The sequence below is a fragment of the Callorhinus ursinus genome, unplaced genomic scaffold (genome assembly GCF_003265705.2).
Source record: "Callorhinus ursinus isolate GAN/ISIS: 27379988/994484 unplaced genomic scaffold, GSC_fseal_2.0 scaffold2, whole genome shotgun sequence".
NCBI classification, from domain to species: Eukaryota; Metazoa; Chordata; class Mammalia; order Carnivora; family Otariidae; genus Callorhinus; species Callorhinus ursinus.
In genome coordinates, this window is record NW_027397064.1 from 13,898,752 (window position 1) to 13,923,069 (window position 24,318).

Consider the following 24,318-nt stretch of genomic DNA (forward strand, 5'->3'; position numbering starts at 1 on the left):
TTTTCTACCAGTTTTTGAACATTTCCATATCTGACAAGTTTCACTCCTATTTGAACTGCGACCCCTCCCTGGCTTGTTTCCTCTTCCTGCCCTCTGCTCGTTTCATCTGGCACATCTGCACTTTTCGGTTAGCCCTGCGCCTTTCTGTTTCGTCTTTTCTTCCGTCAAGAGCACTCTCCAGGCCTGGCTCTTCGGTAGAGCAGCTTCAGTGCTCACAATACCACCGCAATTCCTTTGCCTGAGTCCATCCCCAGGTCCAAGCAGCTCCAGCCTTGGCAAGGCGTGGGCAGGAAAACCATCCCACTCAGCTACAACACCACGCTCACATGGTTACAACTTGGGCATAAAACACATTTATTGGTCAAAACTTTATAAACCAAGAGCTTTTAAAAAGCACACAGCAACACGTCCAATACAGAAAATACAAAAACTTGCCATCTCCTATAAAGATTTTAACAAGAAATAAATTGTTATTTCACAGTTTTGAGCCATATAAAGAAGGAAACCCCTGGTGATGGGTATTAAAGAGGGCACATTATGCATGGAGCACTGGGTGTTATATGCAAATAATGAGTCATGGAACCCTACATCAAAAACTAATGATGTAATGTATGGTGATTAACATAACATAATAAAAAAAAAAAAGAAGGAAACCTCTTCGATAAATGTCGCCAGTTTTTGTTTAGAGAATGAAACTGTTTCTTAGGAACACCATGCCTGAAGGTCACTGTGCTCCTGGAGAAACCTCTGTAGCAATTTATGTTTTCCATATACTAAGAAAGGGAGACAGTCATTTGAACACTCCGCATATCCAGAGGAAGACAAGGGAGGATGGCAGAGGAAAAAGAAGTCTGCAGATAAAGCTCCATCTCCCACTAAATGTCATTACCATGAGAGAACAAGGGCCAGGCAGAGACCACAGAGAGAGAGCCAGAGGGGACCTTATAGAGATCATTCACTCCTAAGAGGAAGGAAAGAGCCCAGGGCACCCAGCCAGTTAGTGGAGGACCAGAGGCTAAAGGATTATTTGAAACAGAAGCCCCTGGAAGGTAGAAAAGAATAGCACAGCTGTGTTTTCTGGTTGTCTCTGCATGACTGTACCCCACATGGGACAGTTGGAAACCAACCAGAAAGACCGAGGGCTCCAAGTGGGTCTGGAAACGGAGCAGGGGAGAATTACACAGCCCTTGGGAATACAAGAAGGTCAGATTTATCTTTATTCTCAAGAGAGCCTAAGATAATTCTTAACCAGAATCTAAGAGCTGTTAAAAAAAAAAAAAAAAAAAAAAAAGCAGCTGTAACAACCCAGCTGGATGAAGCAAGAGCCAGAATGGGCTTAGGGCTGTCAGTATGGTGACAGATTTGCTTCCACTTCTGAGTAACGGGACTGCCTGGACCTGTATTAATGGTCACAACGTGACTGAGAGGGGAGATCCTTCACTCATCCTGGGCATAAAGCACTTTGCCTTATCCTGCTGCTCAATAAGTAAGGCTCTAGTGGATTAGCTTGTTGTTGAAAAACTTGGACGTCCCCCAGTGCACATCACCGAAATAGCTCTTGCAGAAGGAAAAAATCAACAATGCGGTGTACCGGTCTCAAAAAAGAAAAATGTTCTAGGTCCCAAGAAGACAGAGCTCTCTTCAGAGTTGTTAAATCTCTTGCATTTCAGGAGTATTTTTAATCATGCTCTGTGTTTGGACACTTGAGTTTTATAGGAGGGTTCACAGGTTGATTAATCAACAATTATGGAAGAGCCGTAGCTCCTCCTGTTCCATCAGGGCAGAGGAATACGAACGTGGAGTGGGTGCCAATCCACATTAAGCTGCTGGGGTTCAACTGCTTCATCTGCAGAAGGACTAATGCCAGACACAAAGCCCGTTCTAGCTCTAGAACTTGGCTTCTATTGACACAGTCTATCAAACTTCCAGGTTAGCGCCATAAGCGTTCACCCTCCCACCCCCCAGAGAGCGCTGAAGGCCCACGCTCCATGGGGGAGGGGAGGCAGGATCAAAGGCACACAAAAGGCACACAAGATGCAGATTCTACTACCTCAGAACCCATCATCCCATGAGCAAACAATGGATGGAGTTAGACCTTCGCCTTCCCACATAAGATATTAAGGCACTAGGCTGTGTTTGGGAAGGATTAAGTCAAATAACTGATATATAAGGTATTTGACAAATTCCTTGGTTTTAAATATAGAAAGCTGCTTCTGTACTTGCCATCCTAGAGAAACTGGCACAACTAGGTGGTTATATGGAAGTCGCCTTGTTTCTTTTTTCCTTTGAAAAGATATACAAATTCTATTTGAAAGCAACTCTCCCAGCCCCAGAAATAGGCATTCTATCACTTAGTTTAAAAAAGACAAATACAGTATGAGAACTGGCCATCTTGGCTATTGGGGGGAAAAAAACCAACCACCACCAATCAACAAATCCCATCCACATTGTCTCTTGTCCAGGGAAAAGAAGACAGAGTAAATGCACCCAAAATGCATTTTCATATTTGTCACAAACCTTGGTAATTTGCATTGTGGGTGCGGTGGTTTGGAAGAATTGCCAAGTTACAGAAGTGTGGACATTGCATCTCGATTCTACCTTCTGTGCTTCCCAGGACAGAAGCGTACCTTCTCCTGAAGGTAGGGATTGTACTTTTAATGCTATGCACACAATAAAGGCTTACTCATCGTCCCTGAAGTATATGTACTTTCATTGTCTCCCTAGTCCCAGTGAAGGGTTTTCATAAATCATGCAGCATCTCTTGCCCTGGTTCCCCTTGGGACACAGCAAAACTGTCTGGCCTTCCTAAGGACCAAAGCTGCAACCTTCAATGTGAGCATAATCGACTTAGCTGGATATGGATAATAATTTCAATCCTTCTAGCTGTGAGACAAAGGAAATGACTCAGCCTGTGCCCAGTATTCAAGAGAAACAGGAGACAGAAATGTCCAAATTAAATCATAAGTGCACATTTTCTCAAGGCAATTAGCTCAGTTTCTCTTACTGTGTCCTGGGGTTATTTTTCTTGCTGTTATTGTTTTGCTTTGCTGTTTAAATTTTATGTGCAATTGCAGAGTAGATGAGAATCTTTAAAACAGAGGCGATTTCTGTCACACTATATTAGTGAATAAATTACATGGCTCCCATTTGTGCTGTAGCAAAAATTCATGTCCACATCCTCATCTGCAATCTGTAGGACTTTTATTAAGGGACTTCTGGCTGGATTAAGATCCCTGGAGACCCAGAAAAAGAAAAAGAGATAAAATCCCTAATTTGTACCTAAAAATAAGATTTTTACAGATGCCAAAATTAAAGTTGCTGATGTCTGGATTTCTGAAACGGCAAAATTTTGAGATAAATTCATCAGAGCAAAATTTTTCTCATTTTTCAGCACCTCTGTTTTACTACATGTGGACTTTAACTGCTTCCTAGATGAACCAGCTGATGTTGGGGGGGTCAGCTTGGCCCCCACTACCAAGTACAAGATTAAAAATCATACCTTCATGAAATCACAAGAGACTGTGTGCTGTGAGTGCTTAATAAGCTTCTCTAAAGGAATGAAATTCATGGGTTTTATAATAACTTAAAGGTCTTTATTGTTGTGGTTACGTGGCCTTCACAGCTCTATTCTGAAGACTGACCCCTGGGCGCCTGGGTGGCTCAGTTGGTTAAGCGACTGCCTTCGGCTCAGGTCATGATCCTGGAGTCCCGGGATCGAGTCCCACATCGGGCTTCCTGCTCGGCAGGGAGTCTGCTTCTCCCTCTGACCCTCTTCCCTCTCGTGCTTTCTATCTCTCATTCTCTCTCTCTGAAATAAATAAATAAAATCTTGAAGACTGACCCCTGACCAGTGGGGGGTGCGTCATTTTCCGTAAATGGTGCTCCTTGATGCCTGGCTGGGGTTGAGTAATACCAAAAAAGGATTTATAGTCAAATTTTCTGCATCTATGAAAAATAGGTTGTGCCCTATTCCCTGCTTCGATTACAAAATTGATCTAATTTCAAGGCCATGGGTCAGTGGACTCCTGGATTGCTCAACCAGCGTGAAGCCAGAGTGATGCTGGCCAAAACAACCTCAAATGGAAGCATGGAGGTTCACTTTTTCCTGTGTGAAATGCTCTCCTACTCAAGGCATTCCCCAGCATGGTTTTGTCTGGCTGATGCTGAACTCAGTCCAGGCTCTAGCTCAGGGCTTGGTCTTTTAAAAATCAGAGGCCTGAAGATATATTACTAGTAAGTTAGGACAACTCAGGGAAGGTGCCCCCAAATACCTAGAGTGGAGGAGGGAGAGAAGCAACAAGCAGCAATGGAGATCATCTGGAGACTACACATTCTTCTTCCTTATGGTAATTGACAAGTAAGTCTTGTCGATTACCGTCCTGAGACAAACAGACCCAGCACATTCTCTCCTTCTGAAAGAGGGTCTTTTCTTAGAATAGGTTCATAAAAATTCTTCACCTTAAGGCAAAGGTGGTTTGTGGGTTCATCTATAAATACATTCACTAAACAAGTACTTATCTTGTGCCCGACCCAGGCACTGGGGAGAGGTCAATGCACAGGAGGAACAGGGTTCCCACTCTCGTGGACCAGACAGCTGTAACTGGGCACCTCACAACCAGAGAGTGCACTTCCTCTCATAGCTGGTCTTACTCAAAGAGGCCATTTGGGAAGAAAATTAAAACCATTTCTATTACCATGAAAACCTTTAGGAATTTTAATGTTCTAAAGCATGTCTCCCAAAAGACCTCCTTGTCTATATAGCAAATGAACATACTTCTGAGCAAATGACAAGCATGAATATTTCTAAGCATGAATAGAAATGAGGAGACATGCTCTCCTCCACATGGGCTTCCAGATGGTAGATTCATCCTATTTCAAAACCTGCATAAAAATTCTGCACTATTGTATAAAAATGCATTGGTTGATGTGACCTAAAGGATCAAATTATCTAACTCTGAAAAGTAACATTATTTACCAAAAAATGGTCTGTTCAAGCAGAAAAAAAGAAAGAAAGAAAGAAAGAAATGATCTCCTCTAGCTCGGTATGGAAAATTAGTTTACACACCGTCTCCTAACTGTTCCAGCTGTGCTAAATAAGAACTGTCATATTTAGTGAAGACACCGCCTTAAATTCTTGTGATTTTGGTAAAAGGGTCTAATTATTTTTGGAAACTGTCATTTTTTGAGCACACAAATAATCCTGAACCTTTTCTTACCCCAAGAAATGCTTGCACCTTCCCAAATGAGGAGGATTATTAGAAGGGTTATAGTCATCTCCAACTTTCTTCTACAGTCACCCACTGTATTTTTATTTCCCACGGATACACATCAACATCTGTCACAAGTAATACTTTTCAGTTGCCACTTTGATTCCAGAGTCAAAGAAAAAAGTCCTTATTTAAAATATGTATCCTCCAATGGGATGTTCTCTCATCCTCTCAAATGCCTTCTCAGAGTATAGTTACTTAAAAATGAGAGTCTCGTGCTCAGGAATACCGTACTTCCTTTTGTGTGCCTCAAATAGTTTCCTTAGCTCTTCCATATAGGTCTGATGCAACTCCTCAATCTGCTCCGGGCTTGGGTGCAGAGTCTGATGAACAGGGATTGGGCGACCAACTGCAAAAACAGAGAACACAGCTGACATAAGAAAATGAAACCACTCCACCACAAACGGCTACCTCTCATGGACGGCTCTGGAAAGATCTACCAATCAGAATCTGTCAGTCCTGCCTGCTCCAATCCCTTGCTCATTTTACTGGCTGCCTCCAACAGTCACGCCATCCCATTTGAGAACCAATAAAGAACTTTCCTTCTCCGCAGTCGCTGGAGTGGAAGGCCCCTGGTGGTTTTGACTTGAGTCAAGTGAACTACTGGGCTGACCACAGCTGTGAGGTTAAGAGGACAGAGCTGTGTGCACACGTCACCAGCGTCACCAGCTCTGTCCCTCTCGTACAGCTGACAGCCCAGCCACAGTACCCTATTGAGACTGACTCCAAAGTCTCGAGTCGTGAGGCATCAGCCCTCTCCTCTGACTCTTTTTAATGTCCTTCTAAAAATTTAAGGAATGTATATCTTCCAGCTAAGAATCTGTATTAGAAAACACACACAATCACAAGAATCCCACTATTAAGAGTGGAAAACAAAACCAAGCAGAAGTCTCAGTAGAAAATTTATTAAATAAACCACAGAACACTCATGCAACAGAATCCTAGGCAGCAATTTTTTTAAAAAATGAAATTATATGTATACACATACATACACACACATCGAGGTCTAAAATGTATGAAGTGGGGGGGGAGTTGCAAAATAATACAGTATGATCCCATTTGTGAAAAGATATTTATATTCCTAGGTGCATAATAAGCTTTAGTGCATTTAAAAAGTCTAGAGAGAGAGAGACTAATAACCATTACCTCCAGGAAGGAAGGAAGGTAGAGATGGGGGACTTTTCACTTTATCTGTATGGTAGGAGTTTTCTACAATGAGAATGCATTTGTGTTTTACCTGTAATTAAAAATGAGCTAATTATTATGTAACCTGGCAACGTTTATACATATTTAAAAAGATGTTTAGAGTATGTCTCAGACTGTTTGCAACTACAAGATACACGTGGCTTTGGCACCTGCTTTCCTGGGTCCTCCCCGCTCACTGCGCCCCCTGCTGCTCACTGATGCCAAGAGTTGAAAACCTACAGGATGTTCGGTGACGTGCTGGGCAGCAAACAGCTTCTTATTACCCTCTATTAACTTGGGTATGAGGTCAAGTGGGGCCGTAGGTAATGGAATGGAACTCAAGAGTGGAGAGATGAGGTTTCCTCTGGCATACTCTAGGTTGTTCCGGGCTACATCCAAGGTTCAAATCCACGTCAGTAACAGAAAGTGGTGAGTTAAGGGAAAACCAAGAAATGTTAACGCAGAAAGAAAGAAGGAAGTGATAAATGACATCAGTATGGGAGGTAAGGGGGCACGGAGAAGAGAGTGATACACCACACATACATATATAACAAAATGTATTACTAAGATTATCTATCTATTTAATGTTGCAGTAAGGAGACAAATAGAGACATACCTAGTAGATACATACCGCCTTACTGCAGTATTAATATTCTCCAACTGCTAAGTTTTTAATCAGATACAGCCTCAAGAATCTCACATACAGTTCTCTTTTGATAGCCTGGATGTCAAATTTACAGAGTGGACATCAGTCCTTTGTAACTCAAGAGAAAGAACAGGAACTGTCTTGCTGTCATTTGTAGTTGGAAATACAGATGAGGAGAGGCTAATGGGGTGACGGTATAGAATAGGAGCTGGTGCTCGACAAAGGGCGCTAGACTAGACCAGTACACTGAGCTAGTAAGTTTTCTCCTCGCTGGCCTTACTTCTTACATCCATAGGATAAAAATGTAGAACTCAATGATCCTGAAGCCTCCTCCTAACTCTGACCTTTTTGTTTCAAGAAAAAAAACTGAGAAATCTACATGTGAATTGAGAATCTATTAGGCAATGTCAATAGACTAACAAATTCACAGTTTTACAGAACTAGCTCCTGGTAAGTGAAATTGACCAAAAAGAAAGGTCAAGTGCAACTATTCAAGGTGGGTGGGTGGGGGACTTAGAAAGAGACTTAGTGGTCTGAGAAGCTGAAGTGTGTTGTTCCCAGCTTAATTAAGACTCGTGAATTTTGAATTATTAATTAAGTCTTACTTCCTATCAGCTATACTACAGCTAATTTCAATCCTGTTCTTATTCATGGGCTCACTCTATTTCAGATGGTTCTTCCAGAGAGCTCAAACATGCCCATGACTTCTCCCTTTAAAGTGGGAGATGGGCAGCTTCATCCTTGCCTTTCTCTTGTTTACCTGTAGAGAAACAGAGATGCTGGAAATTCCCAAACTATACAAAAAGAACGGGAATTTAGGATGTAAAGCCAGTTCTCCTGCCCCTCCTACTAACCCAAAATTGGATTAGAGAGTAAGAAATCGTTCTCAATTACTTGTTAGGGATAAAGACAGAGGTCACAAAACAAAAACTTGCAAATCTGAGAAGGGTCCCCAGAGCCCTAGAAAACCAAAATTCATTCTCTCTCTCTCCAAAAAGGAGATTCTTTACTACTAAGGAGAAGAAAACAAAGCTAAGACTAGTTAGTTGCAAATTGCCCTGTAACTCTCTTTTTACAACACAAAGGAAAAAACCAGCTGCATCAGGCTGCTCTTGCAAATAGAACTCCTTGCCCTGGAAAAATCAATCATCATCTCCTTGTGGCAAAGTCAGGAATCATAGTGCTCCTGTTTGTTTCGGTGCTTTTTATAGCTGGCGTGCATGTTTGTTCCATTTTCCAATTCCATCCAGCAATTCAAGATTAGTTATGCACTTACAGGCTCACACGGCAGTCTCGCCCTATTTCTACGGTGCTGTGTTGTAGTTAACCAAGATGAAGAATGAGCAGCTTCACAGGGCACTGCATACACGGCTGGAGAGGAATTTGGAAATGGGCATGATTTTCTTCTCGTTGAGGCAAAGAGTAAATCTCTGGCAATAAGAGGTATTTCCTCTATTTTTCTTTAATTATAAAAATTCCACAGAGTTTATCGCTCTAACAGTCTCACACAGGAATTAGTCTTTCTCTGGATGCTACACGAGACAAAGGCCAGCCTGTTGGCAGAGGGGGTTGGGAAGAGTCAAATGTGGGTGCCAATGAAACCTGAGTTTACTGAACCTGTGACTTATGGTGGAGGCTCAAATATGCCGGATGTGAGGGGAGAGGGGGGGAGAGGGGGAGGGGGGGGGGGGGAGAGAGAGAGAGAGAGAGAGAGAGAGAGAGAGAGAGAGAGAGAGCACTTCCATATATTTACTGAACATTTAACAGGTTGTATTGGGCACCATGTTAATCCCATTAACATTTTTATCTCCTTATATTGCTACTTTACATTTAAATTTAAATTAGGTTCCCTTCCTTTCTTTGTATTTCAGAGAATCTCTTAGCCTGCTTCCCACCCCCATCAGGATATAATAATGACTTGAAATACAATGGACCACTTTGTCCTCAAGTGGTTTCAAACCAGTTTTATTTTATTAAAATACATTCCTTTCCCTATCTTTATGTTAAAAAATTCAAAATTATAGGGCGCCTGGGTGGCTCAGATGGTTAAGCGTCTGCCTTAGGCTCAGGTCATGATCCCAGGGTCCTGGGATCGAGTCCCGCATCGGGCTCCCTGCTCCTTGGGAGCCTGCTTCTCCCTCTGCGCCTCTCTCTCTCTCTCTCTGTCTCTCATGAATAAATAAATAAAATCTTTAAAAATAAATAAATAAAACTACCAAGTCTTTTAAAAAAAAATTCAAAATTATAGAAAGAATAAGCACTTGCATACTCTTCCTCTAGACTCACCAGTTTTGAACATTTTGTGCATACCCCCGTGCGTATTTACATACGTGTTATTTTTATTTTTGTAGACCTGTTTAAAAATAAGTTGTAGACATCAATGGTTCAATTGCGTTACCATCCCTAAATATTTCGGCATGAAGTACCTAAGAACAAAACCCCTGTCCTTTTTAACAACACCATTATCATACCCAAGGAACTTAACTCTGTATGATATTAATTTTGTACTGAATCCACATTCAAACTTGATGAGTTGTCTCAATGATATCCTTACAGTTGCTTCCCTGCCACCCCCCGCCCCCATGACAGCTGTTGTGTCTTTGAGTTCTCTCGTCCTTTTGGTCTTTTATGACATTAATATTTTTAAAGAATCCAGGCCAGTTGTTTAATACAAAGTCTCACAATCTGAATTTGTTTCCTCATGATTTGATTCAGATGAACACTTTGGCAAGAATACTTATACAGGGAGATGGAAACACATTTAATAGCTCTCAACAATCTGGCCAGGAAGTCTCCTGCACCAACCCGTACTCTCCTAGCACCTGGGGCCTACGGAGCACTTTCCCACGTACCATATCATTTGATCCCCAGCATAACCCTAAGACAAGACAGGACAATTATAATAGTCTCTTCTTCAGAGTCGTAAAATCTGAGGCTCAGGGATGAGAAATGAAACCACCTAAGTCACTAAGAATCAGACTCCAAGTCCACATTACTTCCTTCTGTAAATTTAGTTGATGCATGATATAAACAGCTTCTAGATGTCAATATTGGTTTGTGTGGCCGGTGCCTGAGCGTTAGACGCTACCATCATGTTGGGCCTACAATGGAAAGAACCAATTTCTTAATGGCAGTGATTATATTTTTCAGTTTTACCATAAATGTAAAAATGAAACAAACACTTCTATCACATCCATAATCAAAAGGCAGGCCAAGGAGTTACGAAGTCAGCCGAAGTTGTGAGGCTGGACAGAATGGGAAGGGAGTCCTTCCTCAGGCCACATGCAAACACAGCTGATAAGCCTCTCTGGATTATCCAGAATTCAAATAATCTAACACTGGGAGGAGGGAGGGACAACTAATTAATACAGAAGGAATACTAGAGCTAGAAAACCACCAGTTTGCAGCCATGACTGCCTTAATCAATTCAGGCAAGAATTATCAATGGATATTAAAGCCATCAAGTCAAGTCTGATGAACAGAATAATTACACAGTGTCTAAGTAACACTATCCCCAGGTTACTTGTTAATGAAAAGGAGACAGTCTTTATAAATATAATACATACAATATATACTTATGTATATAAACATAAAAGATTTCTGTAGATTAATCTTTGTGATTTAACTTCATAGTAGAGAAATCTGGTAAACACCCCCACTCAAGTGATCAAAATGAGTACAGCCAACAATGGGGCAAACTGACATCAAGAGCCTCTTGATATGATGTACTGAGGAAGACACATCATTTCTGTGGAATTCTTGCCACAAATGTGTAACTGTAATATAATCATGATAAGACAGACCAACCCAAGTTGACCTACAAACCACTGCCTACAAACCACTGACCTATACTCCTCCAAACTGCCCATGTCATAAAGACAAAAGGACGTTGAAAAACAAATCCAGTTTGGAGCAGGTTGAAGAGATGTGAAAAATAAATGCAATGTATGATCCTGTTGAGGGAAAAAACACTCGACCCCTACCCCCAATACCCTCCAAAAGCACAACTAACAAGGAAATTATTGTGGCAATTCGTGAAGTTTACACTGTACACTGGCTAACAGTACTTTATCAATGTTCAATTTCCTAAATTGCACTGACATTATCGAGGAGAATCATCTTGCTCTTAAGCAAGATACATAGGAGCAAAAGTCATGATGTCTGCACACACTCAAACAGTTTACTTATAACAATAGTAAAGAGTGTATTTATTACACCATTAAAGAGCGATAAAAACCGTAGCAAAATATTACCAACTGGTGAGTGTGGGAGAAAGGCACACAGGAGTTCATTTTACTACTCATGAAACTTTTCTGAACCTTTGAAATTTTTCAACATAAACTTTTTTTTTTTTTTTTTAAGATTTTATTTATTTATTTGACAGAGAGAGACAGCGAGAGCAGGAACACAAGCAGGGGGAGTGGGAGAGGGAGAAGCAGGCTTCCCGCCGAGCAGGGAGCCCGATGTGGGACTCGATCCCAAGACCCTGGGATCATGACCTGAGCCGAAGGCAGACGCTTAACGACTGAGCCACCCAGGCGCCCTCAACATAAACTTTTAAAAATTAAAATCCACACGTACCATGATACACGAAACCTCCCCCTTTCAATGGCAAGTTCCCTTGTCTCTCACTTTCTTCCCCAAACATTCAACTTCCCATCGTACCGTACTGACTCAACAACCTGAATTTAACATTAGCTTCCCTTAAAATTTTTAATGGGTACTTGTTAGATATTTGAAAACTTACAAATTATAATCAGAAAGGCATAACTAAAGAATGAATTGTTTACAAATGTGTCTTGAGTCCCTATCCTGCCGGCACTGGAAATAGAGCAGAAAACAGTAAGACAAAAATCCCTGTTCTCACCGAGCTCTGTATCGTAGAAACAAACAAAGCAATTCCAAGGAACTGCAATTCTTTACACATTGTTCTTAGAGTCTAAACTTCTTTCAATTACCCATCCTGGGTATCATGATGGATGTGATATTTAAATCAGTTTCTCTCCATTATTTATGTAACGAAACACAATATATGTGAACATTTTATTATATTCTGATAAACTGACAATAACAAAATATATAAATTACATACTATTTGTGAAATGTGTAAAGAAAATATATGGTATCTTCTTTTTTTACTTTTTTATTAAATTTTTTACTTTAATTCCAGTATAGTTAACGTACAGTGTTATATTAGTTTCCGGTGCACAATATTCAACACTTCTATACATTACTCAGTGCTCAATACAAGCGTACTCTTAATCCCTATCACCTATTTCCTCCATTGCCCCCCACCCCCGACCTGTCCTCTGTCCATTCTCTATAGCTAAGAGACTGTTTCTTGGTTTCTTCTTTTTCTTTGCTTGTTTGTTTTGCTTCTTAAACTCCACATATGGTGAGATCATATGGTATTTGTCTTCCTTTGGCTTATTTTGCTTAGCATTATACTCTAGCTCCATCCATGTTGTTGAAAATGGCAAGATTTCATTCTTTTTTACAGCTGAATAACATTCCACAGTATATATACACCACATCTTCTTTATCCATTCATCTATAGATGGATATGTGGGCTGCTTCCATAACTTGGCTATTGTAAATAATGCTGCAATAAACACAGGGGTGCTTGTATCCCTTTTAATTAGTGTTTTTGTATTTTTTGGGGTAAATACCCAGTAGTGCAATTACTGAGCCATAAGGTAGTTCCATTTTCAACTTTTTGAAGAACCTCCATACTGTTTTCCCCAGTGGTTGCATCAGTTTGCATTCCTACCAGCAGCACAAAGGATTCCCCTTTCTCTACATCCTCACCAACACTTGTTGTTTCTTGTGTTTTTTATTTTAGCCATTCTGAAGGGTGTGAGGTGATATCTCTTTGTAGTTTTGATTTGCATTTCCCTGATGATGAGTGATGTCGAGCACCATTTCATGTGTCTGTTGGCCAGTTGTATTTCCTCTTTGGAGAAACATTTTTTTCATGTCTTCTGCCCATTTTTTCATTGGATTGTTTTTTGGGAGTTAAGTTATATAACTTCTTTATATATTTTGGATACTAACCCTTTATCAGAGATGTCATTTGGAAATATCTTCTTCCATTCAGTAGGCTTTTAGTTTTGTTGATTGTTTCCTTTGCTATGCAGATGCTAATATATGGTATCTTCTTTACAAATTATTTCCAGTCAGTGACCCTCAGCTAAGGGGAAAGATGGGTGGCTCAGTCAGTTAAGCATCTGACTTCAGCTCGGGTCATGATCTCAGGGTCCTGGGATCAAGCCCCAGGCTCCATGCTAGTGAGGAGTCTGCCTGTCCCTTTCCCTCTGCCCTTCCCCCCACTTGTGTATGCACGCTCTCTCTCAAATAAATAAATAAAATCTTTAAAAAAAATAGGAAAGATGGTTCTGATGGAGGATGCAGAGAAACGAAATCTGATGGTTTAGCAAGGTGTAGTATAAGAAATATGCAGAGAGGGTTAAGTGTGACCTGATGATGGCATTTTGGATTTAGTGAGATCACATTTTTAAGAGGATTCAATTAGTAGGATATTAACAGACAAAACCCTTACAGTGTTAGTAATGCTCACTGTATTTGAGAATCACTAACACTGAAATGAATGCTCTGAGGTCACTGAGGAAGTAAGGTCTCACAGGTGTGTGGGGAGGCTGTAGGATGGAGAACCTGAGCATCTCCAGACAGCTGTGGGTGCGAGGATTATAGATGAAATGATGATTTAACTAACTGAACTAATATTTACTGAGTTCTTATGAGGTAGAGTTAAGTTCACAAACTCTTATTTAAATGAAAGGGGAGCAGAAGGACCACAAAACAACTTGCTGGTCTCAACTCTACCTGATCTGCCTGGGCTGTGTCAGCAAGTCAGCAAAGAACTCTGAGTTTGAAGTGCATTGATTTAAAATAGAACTGAACAGGGGCGCCTGGGTGGCTCAGTCGTTAAGCATCTGCCTTCGGCTCAGGTCTTGATCCCAGGGTCCTGGGATCGAGCCTCACATCGGGCTCCCTGCTCCACGGGGAAGCCTGCTTCTCCCTCTCCCACTCCCCCTGCTTGTGTTCCCTCTCTTGCTATGTCTCTCTCTGTCAAATAAATAAATAAAATCTTTAAAAAAAAAAATAGAACTCAACATAGTAACTTAGATCACTGTTACCATATCGCATTGCACTGGATTGATATGTAGCTTTGCTTCTGTTTATGGAATTGTCAATATTCTATCCTCACATGTGTTATTTCAAATACAAGTCTTCATTTTATTTATTTATTTATTTATTTTTAAAGGAGGCTCCACGCCCAATGTGTGGCTTGAATTCCTGACCCGCAGATCGAGAGTCATGTGCTCTACCAACTAACCAGCCAGGCATCCCCCAAATAAAAGTCTTTAGATGCACATAGTCTGTGAAGGTCTGGTTCACCCAAATCAGGTTGCTCTTAATCTGTCTGACTCCCACTCTGCCACCATAAAATCAAACTCATGGTAGCTGAGACTTTATGTAAACGTTCATATTCTCAGCTTGGTTTTTTTTTTTTTTTATTGATAAACCACCATTTATTTATCAATTTCCTTAATAGAGATGTAGGCTATAATTTTTCACTATTACAAACATTATTATATTGAGAATTTGTGGGGGAGGTTATTAATTTTATTTTATTATGTTATGTGAGTCACCATACATTATATCACTAGTTTTTGATGTAGTGTTCCATGATTCATTGTTTGCGTATAATACCCAGTGCTCCATGCAATACATGCCCTCCTTAATACCCATCACCGGGCTAACCCATCCCCCCACCCCTCTCCCCTCTAAAACCCTCAGTTTGTTTCTCAGAGTCCATAGTCTCTCATGGATTATCTCCCCCTCCGATTTCCCCCCCTTCATTTTTCCCTTCCTACTATCTTCTTCTTCTTCTTTTTTTTTTTTTTGACATATAACGTATTATTTGTTTCAGAGGTACAGGTCTGTGATTCTCAGCTTGGTTTTTAAAAGGCTTCAAATAACAGCAGGATACTGAGGATGCTAGAGACTAGATATGCTATTTCTGATGTGATCATTTGGGAGGTAGGCTGAAGAGTGGACTGAAGCAATTTTCTCTTATTCTAAGTCTTGAAGAAAAACGCATTAGACAGGCATGAGTGAAGACCAGAGTTCTAGGTTTTCTAGTCGCAACAATGAATTCCGATTCGGTCATTTCCATTTGACCCCTGACCAATTAATTATTTGTCAGTAGGTTTATAATTAGGCTGTATCATAGGATGACCACTTTACTTAAAACTACAGTTTACCCCCATAGAGGCGATAACTATAACCATTTAAATCAACAAAATACACTTGGCTTTCAACATCAACAACTTACTTCATGTGTGTATCAGTTATATTTAATTAAACTTTTAGCTCCTAAAAATCATGTCTTTCAATTTTCCTCATATCCCCAAAAATGCCAACTACAGTACTTTGCACATAAGGGACCAAAAATTACTACTTAATATCACAGCAAAGAAAAATCACGGTCTAACCCATGTTGATTATCTGGTTAAAAAATATATATTATGCCAAAGAAATATAACCAGTTTATCTTGGAAAAACACAATTGCAAACTTATCTCCGTGTTCCCATTACACTAACTAATCAACAGTCTGCTAACATTCCATTTGAATTAAATACTTCATTTAAAAATAGTGTCATGTGACTGCACGTGACATGCAAAGCTCTCAGAAACTGACAGTAAATAGTAAAATCCTATTCTAATGAAACAGATCTAAAAACATTCTGAATGTATTTTAATGGGCTACCATGGTGAAACTATTACTTCCAGGTTTAGATGAAGTATACAGTTTTGTTAACTATGCTACTGGCATCTGGCTCTGCACTTTCTCCTGCTCAGCAATCCAGGTCCTTTTCAGTGTGAAGAGCTAATTACTCTGCTCCTCAGTCTTTCCATCAACAATCTGTCACCTTCCTCCCCCATCTCAATTCCCCCACAATGTACCACTTTTTAAAATAAAATCAGTTCATATTAGAATACATATAAAAATAGCAAGAGGCCCCCCAAAATGTTTTTGCTACAGATACTAGTACCCAGGTGAATTGCACATGATGAAGATTTCTATTACACAGAAATCTGCATTGATTAATAGACTGATATAATGTGTTCATCAAAGAATTGCTACGTTACAATCTGCTGGTACAGAGAAATAAATTCATATAAAGTACTAGGAACTTTATGTCTAAATTGGATTCTCCCTGTTGTAGTTCAATAGTAGTATTCTTGAAAGTAATCAATTTCCAAGTGGAAAATACAGTCATTTCTTAGCTAAAAGGCATACCATAAATGAAGCTCAAATCACATCTATAGGATTCTTATTTTAGGAAGTTCTTAATCAAAGCCACTTCTCTTGCATTAGCCCTGCAATCAATAACAATAACGTTGCTCAAAGTAAGGTAATACTTTTACTTATTCTAACAAGCCTTTAGTCTTCGATAGACATACCAACAGTGTGGATAGGTTTCCTATAGGGCATCAGGCCAAAATTGTATTGAAAAATTCCTCTGGCGTGGAACAGCGGCAAAGCAAAGCCCATGATCTTCTGTAGCTTCTCTTGCACAATTCGAAGCCATGAGCCTTCAGGGTTGTTAACTTGTTTAAATAGCTCATTTTCTCCAAAAGAAAACACCGGGACCAAGGAGGCGCTACAAATAAAGCGGAACAATACAAATTTTTAAGGAAAATGATTTAAGTATTTTATTCTGTTCAGATGACTTTTGCAACATATCCCAACAATTTTTTCTTTCAACCTCTTTATTCATTTATTTATTTTAATTATTATGTTCAAATAGCCAGCATATAGTACATCATTAGTTTTTGATGTAGTGTTCAATGATTGGGCACGCGTTGTGATGGGCACTGGGTGTTGTACGCTGATGAATCACTGAACCAAGAATTTTTCAATGTTCCCATGTCTCCCTATACTGCTAATTTCATGTTCCACACAATGAAACTGACTTATACTTGAAATCCTTTGGGGCAGGGTGCCTGGGTGTCTCAGTCGTTAAGCATCTGCCTTTGGCTCAGGTCATGATCCCAGGGTCCTGGGATCGAGCCCTGCATCGGGCTCCTTATTCCGTGGGAAGCCTGCTTCTCCCTCTCCCATTCCCCCTGCTTGTGTTCCCTCTCTTGCTGTGTCTCTCTCTGTCAAAAAATAAATAAAATCTTAAAAAAAAAAAAAAAGAAATCCTTTGGGGCAGTACTTCAGCAGCTTAGCGATTCGTGGTATTTTATTCCGTAGAAAAATCAAGGCTCTGGGAAGCTTCCTTTCCACCTAGAGTCCAGACCATGATTCGTTTGTTCATTTGGCTGGAAATTTATACTCCGTATATAACATTTTGTACTTTTTATTTGTTTGCTTTTTAAATTATTTATTTATTTATTTTTAAGATTTTATTTATTTATTTGACAGAGAGAGAGACAGCGAGAGAGGGAACACAAGCAGGGGGAGTGGGAGAGGGAGAAGCAGGCTTCCCGCCGAGCAGGGAGCCCGATGCGGGGCTTGATCCCATCATGACCTGAGCCAAAGGCAGACGCTTAATGACTGAGTCACCCAGGTGCCCTGTTTGCTTTTTTAAAAAAAGATTTTATTTGTTTACTTGAGAGAGAGAGAAAATGAGTAGGGGGGAAGAGTCAGAGAGAAAGGGAAAAGCAGACTCCCTGCTGAGCAGGGAGCCCAATGCAGGGCTCAATCCCAGAATCCTAGGATCATGACCTGAGCTGAAGGCAGATGCCCAACAGACTGAGCCACGCAGGTGCCCGTTTGCTTTGTTTTTAAAGGTGAGTTTAACTTCTGGATGCCATGGCATTGAACTACCTTAGGGGGAAGGTTGTATGCCATTTCCCATGAACATCCAAATCTGCTTTTATTGGAAGGTCAGCTAAGAGGAAGTCTGTCTTTAAGGACTGGAAAAAATTACTTTATTTCTTTGTGTTCATTTAATAACACCTTAACTTCTCTGACCCAAGTACCTGAAATGAGAAGCTACTTACCCATGGGTCAAAGCAATTTTAACAAATCCTTTCCGTTGGCGGATGAACAGAGTAAATTTTCCAGGATGGGCATCCAGTGATTCCTCTGCACCCCCAAGAACAATGATTGAAATGTTTCCACCTTCCTCCTTGCTCAGCACATGGGACACACTTTTCTTAGAAACTGAGACTGACCCTTAGTGAATAAAACAAAAGGGCTAAGTATTTATCTTAAAAATTAAAATATTTTTGTCATAATATTCAATGGCATCAGTGAACATTTAACAAAATTCCCTAGAACATCTTGCTTAAAATTTTGTCACAGCCAGATCTTTGGTAATATATTCCATTCATAAAATATAACATTTTGTCAGGTGATTGGGTTAGGTCTTTAAAATGTCATTTGTTATTAGATCTACCACTTATTTGGGTAGGCTGTAGGCTGCTCAACTCTAGGGACTCTATTCATATTGCACTATAAGTGAAAGGTGCCCTCTGCAGTTGTTCAGTGCACAACCTGCATCGCTGTATGTGGTGACCTTGATCACTACTCTGGTGAATCCTGGCTCAGAACCAAAAAGCATATCCTTTAGAAGAGGTTGCACTGGGTCTTCTGAACACACAAGGGCCTGTTTTCAGATATTTTATGTGGATTCTTGTTTCCCAAACCTAGATTTATAATGTAAATGATTTCAAAAATTCAGACATTTGACAAATAACCAGATCTTTACATGGTTCCAAAATGTCTAGTCTGACTTTGATAAGTTGTTTATTTAAGATAGTTATATAATTGTTTGGTCTTTGTACCAGGCTTTCCCACATAAAAATAACTTTAAAGATTCGTTTTCAGATTTTGAATGTACTATGTACTCTTGGAGGAAAAGGCCATGAACTCTTAAAGGGAAAAAAAATGAAAATACAAGCCACTCATGACCTACTGTATTAAAGAGATAATTGCTTTTTAAAGTCTTATTGTTTCCTTCCATTCATGGCTTTATCCATTTTTTTAGTCATAAGAGAATGTGTCAGACAGGCTTTATTAAGACACAACACACCTCATTTCTCAAAGGACGATTATATGCTCATTTTACTGTAAGTGCCTATTACTGGGGGAATATAAAATAATGCAGGATTCTGAGTGACCAACCACCTACTAAAGAGGCAGAGGGTGGTGGGTTAGAGGGTAGAGTACCTGAGTCTCAATGGGTTTGAATTTCTACTGGGTTCAAGGCATGGCCATTCCACTCTGCATGCCCTGAGTGGGAGCTGGAGGCATAACTTCCATTGGAAAGAGGGCCTTCTGAGTTTCCAGACACCAGCTCTCCTCTGGCCCACTTCTCAATTCCCTCTCTGGGCTACCTTTATAGGCCATCCTTAACTGCTGCTATGTCTTAGGGCTCTAAGAACTACATATTTGTATTCCTCTAAAATTTCTATGTTGAAACCCTAATCCCCAGTAGGATGGTATTAAGAGGTAGGGCCTTTGGAAAGTAATTAGGTCATGAGAATGTTTTAGCCCCCAAGATGGGATCAGTGTCCTTATAAAAAGAGGAAGAGAGGCAGGGTGCTATCTCTCCGTCATGTGAGGACATAACAAGATGGCTGCCCGCAAGTCAGGAAAGGAGCTCTAACCAGACACCGGATCTACCAGCACCTTGATCTTGGACATCCAGCCTCCAGAACAGTGAGAAATAACTATCTATTATTTAAGTCACCCAGTCAATAGCATTCTGTTATAGCAAGCTAAGACAGGCTCCTTCATAGTCTCTAATATCTTCTAATGTTATCTACATACACGGATTCAAATACCACTTAGGTGGGCTGAGTTCTCCCAAATCTATCTCCTGGGACCTCTTCTTCCTGAGGCTCTATACCCACACTTCCCAATGGCCCATGAACATGTCTACCTTGCCAACTCAAAGACACCTCAAACTCCATGTTTCCAGACCCAATGCACTGTATTCTTCTTGCAACACTACCCCTCAAGGTGAATGGGACCATCATCTATCTTGTCGCACAAGTCAGAGATGTAGGCTCCTCCCAAACATATTCCCCTCTTCTTAGCAACCATGTTGACTCCATTCATTCCTTCCTTCAAAACACTTATTGAGCACCTGCTCCAGGTGAGACACTGGGCTAGATGCTGATCATACGACATACACAGTTGCTACCCTCCTAAGGCCGCATCAATCACTACGTCTTGTTGAATCCATCAGCTGTTTTCCATATCGACCTCCTCTGGGCTCTATACGTGGCTGTTGTGATCTGATCTCTGCTACCTGTAGAGCCTTACTGGGCACATGGGAAGGAACGTGAGCCTCGAAACACAGAATGTGCCCTGGCTGACACCTGATAAATAGAGAGTCACCAAAATGGACCAAGAGGGAAAGTTTGGAGGGGGGACTTACAGGGACTTATAGTGACGGAAATCCCATGGGTAAGAGCAAAAGAGGAAAACAGGCACTGGTCAGCAAAGGACCTCTGAAATTCTACTGCTTCTTTACTACATGGGTTTGGTACACATGTCTGTCTGTCTTTCACACCCAGAGAGGCAACCACCAAGAAAGGCAGAGAGTAAAAGGGCAGCCTTGGACCAGAGCCTGTCCTGGAAGCTGGTTCTAGAAAAAAATTGAGAACTCTCCAAATTTTGAGATAAGGACGCCCTGAAACTCTACCAGCTACAAATCTGGATATTTTTATTTAGCTTTTGGGATATCTCAGCTTATAGCAAAAAGGAAAAGATCTCATGATATCATAAGCCAGAGAGAAAAGACAAGTTTCATCTCAAATGCCAGCTCAAGCAAATGGCAATGACTCTGAGGGCACTATATGGAGAAAGACTCTTAAGGTTGATTATATGTATCTGACGTGGCCACGGAGAGGGGTGTACCTACATCTCCTGTACCATAAATTTGCCACACCTACTCTCAGTTACCACTACCCAACCTCACTTGTGGCTGGAATCAGCAAACAGTATACTGTAAATGTATTTCTGTGCTTTTCTGAAATTTAAAAAATTTCCCTTTAATTTTTTTCCTTTTATAAAACTAACCCAATCGATGTCGGCAAAACAAGGAAGGGTTTGTTTTTGTTGTTGTTGTTTTTGCCTATATAGTAGTTTCGAGGTTTGGTGCGCCCTCTAGAGGCCAGATGCAGTGACAGCCAGACTGGACCAAGAGCCCAGAGCCATATGGGTGAAGGTCCATACACAGAACCTGAAAACCCAGCCAGGGATCCTGGTCCTCTAGTGCTTAGTGATTTCCTATCAGGTATATAATGACAACAGAGACTTGAGAAATTAATAGGAAGTAATGAAAACCTGGAAGACCCTGGAAAATTCTATCTCTGAATATCTACTTATTCATCCTGAAATTGTAAAATTTTTTTGAAATTATAAGTTTTCAAAAAGAGACTATCTACTTTTCCTTATATCCAAGAAATGCAAGACAACAATAGTTAATGTAGACGATAAACATAAAGCACTCTGTAAGGTACTGTAGTTCATGCTGAGTCATTAAGTTGGTCAAGTTAGAAAACCAAATAAACTGAATCCCTCAAATGGACGTGAGAACTGTTAACACAAGCTTAGCCTCTGTGCACACTCATATAGTGTCTTTATAGTGAGCGTTTCAGCTAAATTTTATTCTTGGAATTGGTAGAATTATGGTTTCATTAATCAAAGAGTCTTCCACCAGCTCAGTTCATTCAATAGAATGAACTCATTTCTAAGCCAAGTTCTATTTAATCTAGGAAGAAAAAGACAGATTAAGTATGCTTCATTTATATACGGCCATTACTTCAAGACATATTGGAGGACATTTTCCATCTCTAATGCTCATAAACGCAGGCCAAGTGCTTTTCCAAAGGTGCAATCTATCACTTGTTTGACCCAAGATTCTTTCTTCCACATCTGGATACACAAAACGCATTCATCAATTTATTCTCTCATTGAATTAACATCTATTGAATATTCCTATATCCCAGGCCCTACGCTAGAAAGGGGTGGGGAAAACAAAGAAAAAGACACGGTCTGTGTCTTCCTGGAACTTCCAGTCCAGGGCGGGAGGCAAGAATCATCCAAGCAGCATGGGAAGTATCAGACAGGGATACAGAAACAGGGTTTTGCTAAGAAACTGTAAACCAGTGTTTGGGAGGTGTGGTCCTGCCACCCTAGAACACTGGAGAAATAACGATTTGCCTTCACTTACCACTGCTCATCAGATATTCTCGAAAGAGAGGACAGCAGAACCAAAATGGGAGCACATGAAGATATGCAGTGAAGCCAGGAAACAGCTCCTCGAAGTCCGAATAATTTGTACAAAAATTTCCAAAGGCTCCAGCAACAAGCACTCCATGGGGGTGAAACCCAAATACATAGTTGTGACTTGGATCCAAATCCCAAGTTTTGATGAGCTACAGTGTACAGTGGGTTAAAAAAATAATAAAATGGTCCAGATTAGATTCCAATAAGAAACCAAGAAACTCATGATTAGTTTTTATGTCACAAGGAAATGGAGGGGCACCTGGGTGGGCTCAGCTGGTAAAGCATCTGCCTTTGGCTCAGGTCATGATCTCAGGGTCCTGGAATCGAGCCCCACATTGGGTTCCCTGCTTGGCAGGGAGCCTGTTTCTCCCTCTCCCCTCTGCCCACGCTCTCTCTCGCCTATCTCTCTTTCTCAAATATTTTTTTAAAAAAAAGGAAATGGAAAACATGACTTGTTTAGTTCTCTGGATTGGAGCTTTTTCCAAATTTTTAAACTATTTCCTGAGCCCAGAACACCCCACACATAGCCTTCGAAATGGTGTCAATTTAGCTTAGATCCCATTTAGTAATTTGGGCTGATTTGCAGGCTTTCTCTCTCTGAAAAGAAAAAAGCTTGAACTATCTGTGATGAAAACAAATTTCGATTCTTCTCCCAGCTCAAGATACTACAACATAAACAATTCTACTCACGTGAATTGGAAAATAGTCCTTAAAATACTTCCAAACGGTCCAGCTTCTGACCCAGTTGGATCTCCTGCCTCCTTGCTCTGGGGTACTCCAGTCAAAGTAAAGCCATGTCATATAAGGGACATAGAGGAACCAAAAGTTGTATATGATCAGTATCACGATGATTCCAATGCACACCTGTGCTGTAAGAAAGGGAAAGACCTCAGGAATCAGGGTTAGTTAGCATCTGCTCACTGTATTACATAATCAGTGGTCCATGGCAGGGGGATTTAATTAATACAAAAAGTGCATTAAACTGAGCCTCAGTCCAATATAACAAGACAGCAATGATACAGTATTATTTAACATTTACTGAATATTGACTATATGCCAAGTATTGTATTATGTACTCTGCCAAAATATCTTCATGTAATCCTTATATAGCTACAGTATTAATGAAGCAGCCATGGTCCTTTTCGTAGAAGAGAAAATGGCATAGAGAGATTAAATGAACTGACCAAGCCCCACAGAAAGGAAGCGGTTGATCTAAATCCACAGTCCACTCTCAAAGTCCCTGGCCCACAGCGCCTCCCTGACGTGATACATGGAGGAATCACTACTGAAAGAAGGGGTGCAGAGGAGTTCCTACTACAGATATTTACCTTGGTGAGCAGTCATCATTTATGTGCCCACAAAGAGGGAACATTCTAGCAACAAACTCCGTTTTCAGGAACTCTGTTGCCAGAAACAGAAATAGCGTAGGAATCTTAGTTCATCTTTCACTACTTGCAAAATTTCATTGTGACAAAGCAAAATCCAAATTGTTTATGCACCGAATGACAAAGCTTCAAAATACATGAAGCAAGAACGGAGAAAACTTGACCTGAGTAGTAGTGACGAGAATGCTCGCCTTAAAGTAATACACAAAGCTAAGCTAGACATTTTCTTTTTATGTCTGTGCTATGATACTAAAAACTATTTAGAAGAAGAGAAATATGGGGCGCCTGGGTGGCTTAGTCGGTTAAGCGTCCGACTCTTGATTTCGGCTCAGGTTCTGATCTCAGGTTCCTGAGACTGAGCGACTCCACGCTTTGTGGGGAGCCTGCTTAAGATTCTCTCCCTCTCCCTCTGCCCCTCCCACCCCTAATCGCATGCTCTCTCTCAAATAAATAAATAAATCTTTTAAAAAGAGAGGGAGGGGCGCCTGTGTGGCTCAGTCGTTAAGCGTCTGCTTTCGGCTCAGGTCATGATCTCAGGGTCCCGGGATTGA

General features: G+C 40.6%; 1 protein-coding gene across 6 annotated transcripts in view; it reads right to left on the minus strand.

Moving 5' to 3' along the window:
* Positions 1-3,836: 3,836 nt before the first annotated feature.
* Positions 3,837-24,318, minus strand: part of MOGAT1 (monoacylglycerol O-acyltransferase 1) — a 33,963-nt gene continuing 13,481 nt past the window's right edge. For 3 of the 6 annotated variants that reach the window (XM_025890896.2, XM_025890870.2, XM_025890890.2), the window contains 5 exons: positions 23,073-23,251; positions 22,327-22,531; positions 18,140-18,314; positions 16,592-16,791; positions 3,837-5,616 (listed from right to left, as the gene is read on the minus strand). In XM_025890896.2, the coding sequence (XP_025746681.1) occupies positions 5,462-5,616; positions 16,592-16,791; positions 18,140-18,314; positions 22,327-22,531; positions 23,073-23,251 (914 nt within the window). In that variant the 3' untranslated portion in view covers positions 3,837-5,461. The other 3 variants (XM_073878039.1, XM_025890866.2, XM_073878046.1) reach the window with 3 other exon arrangements.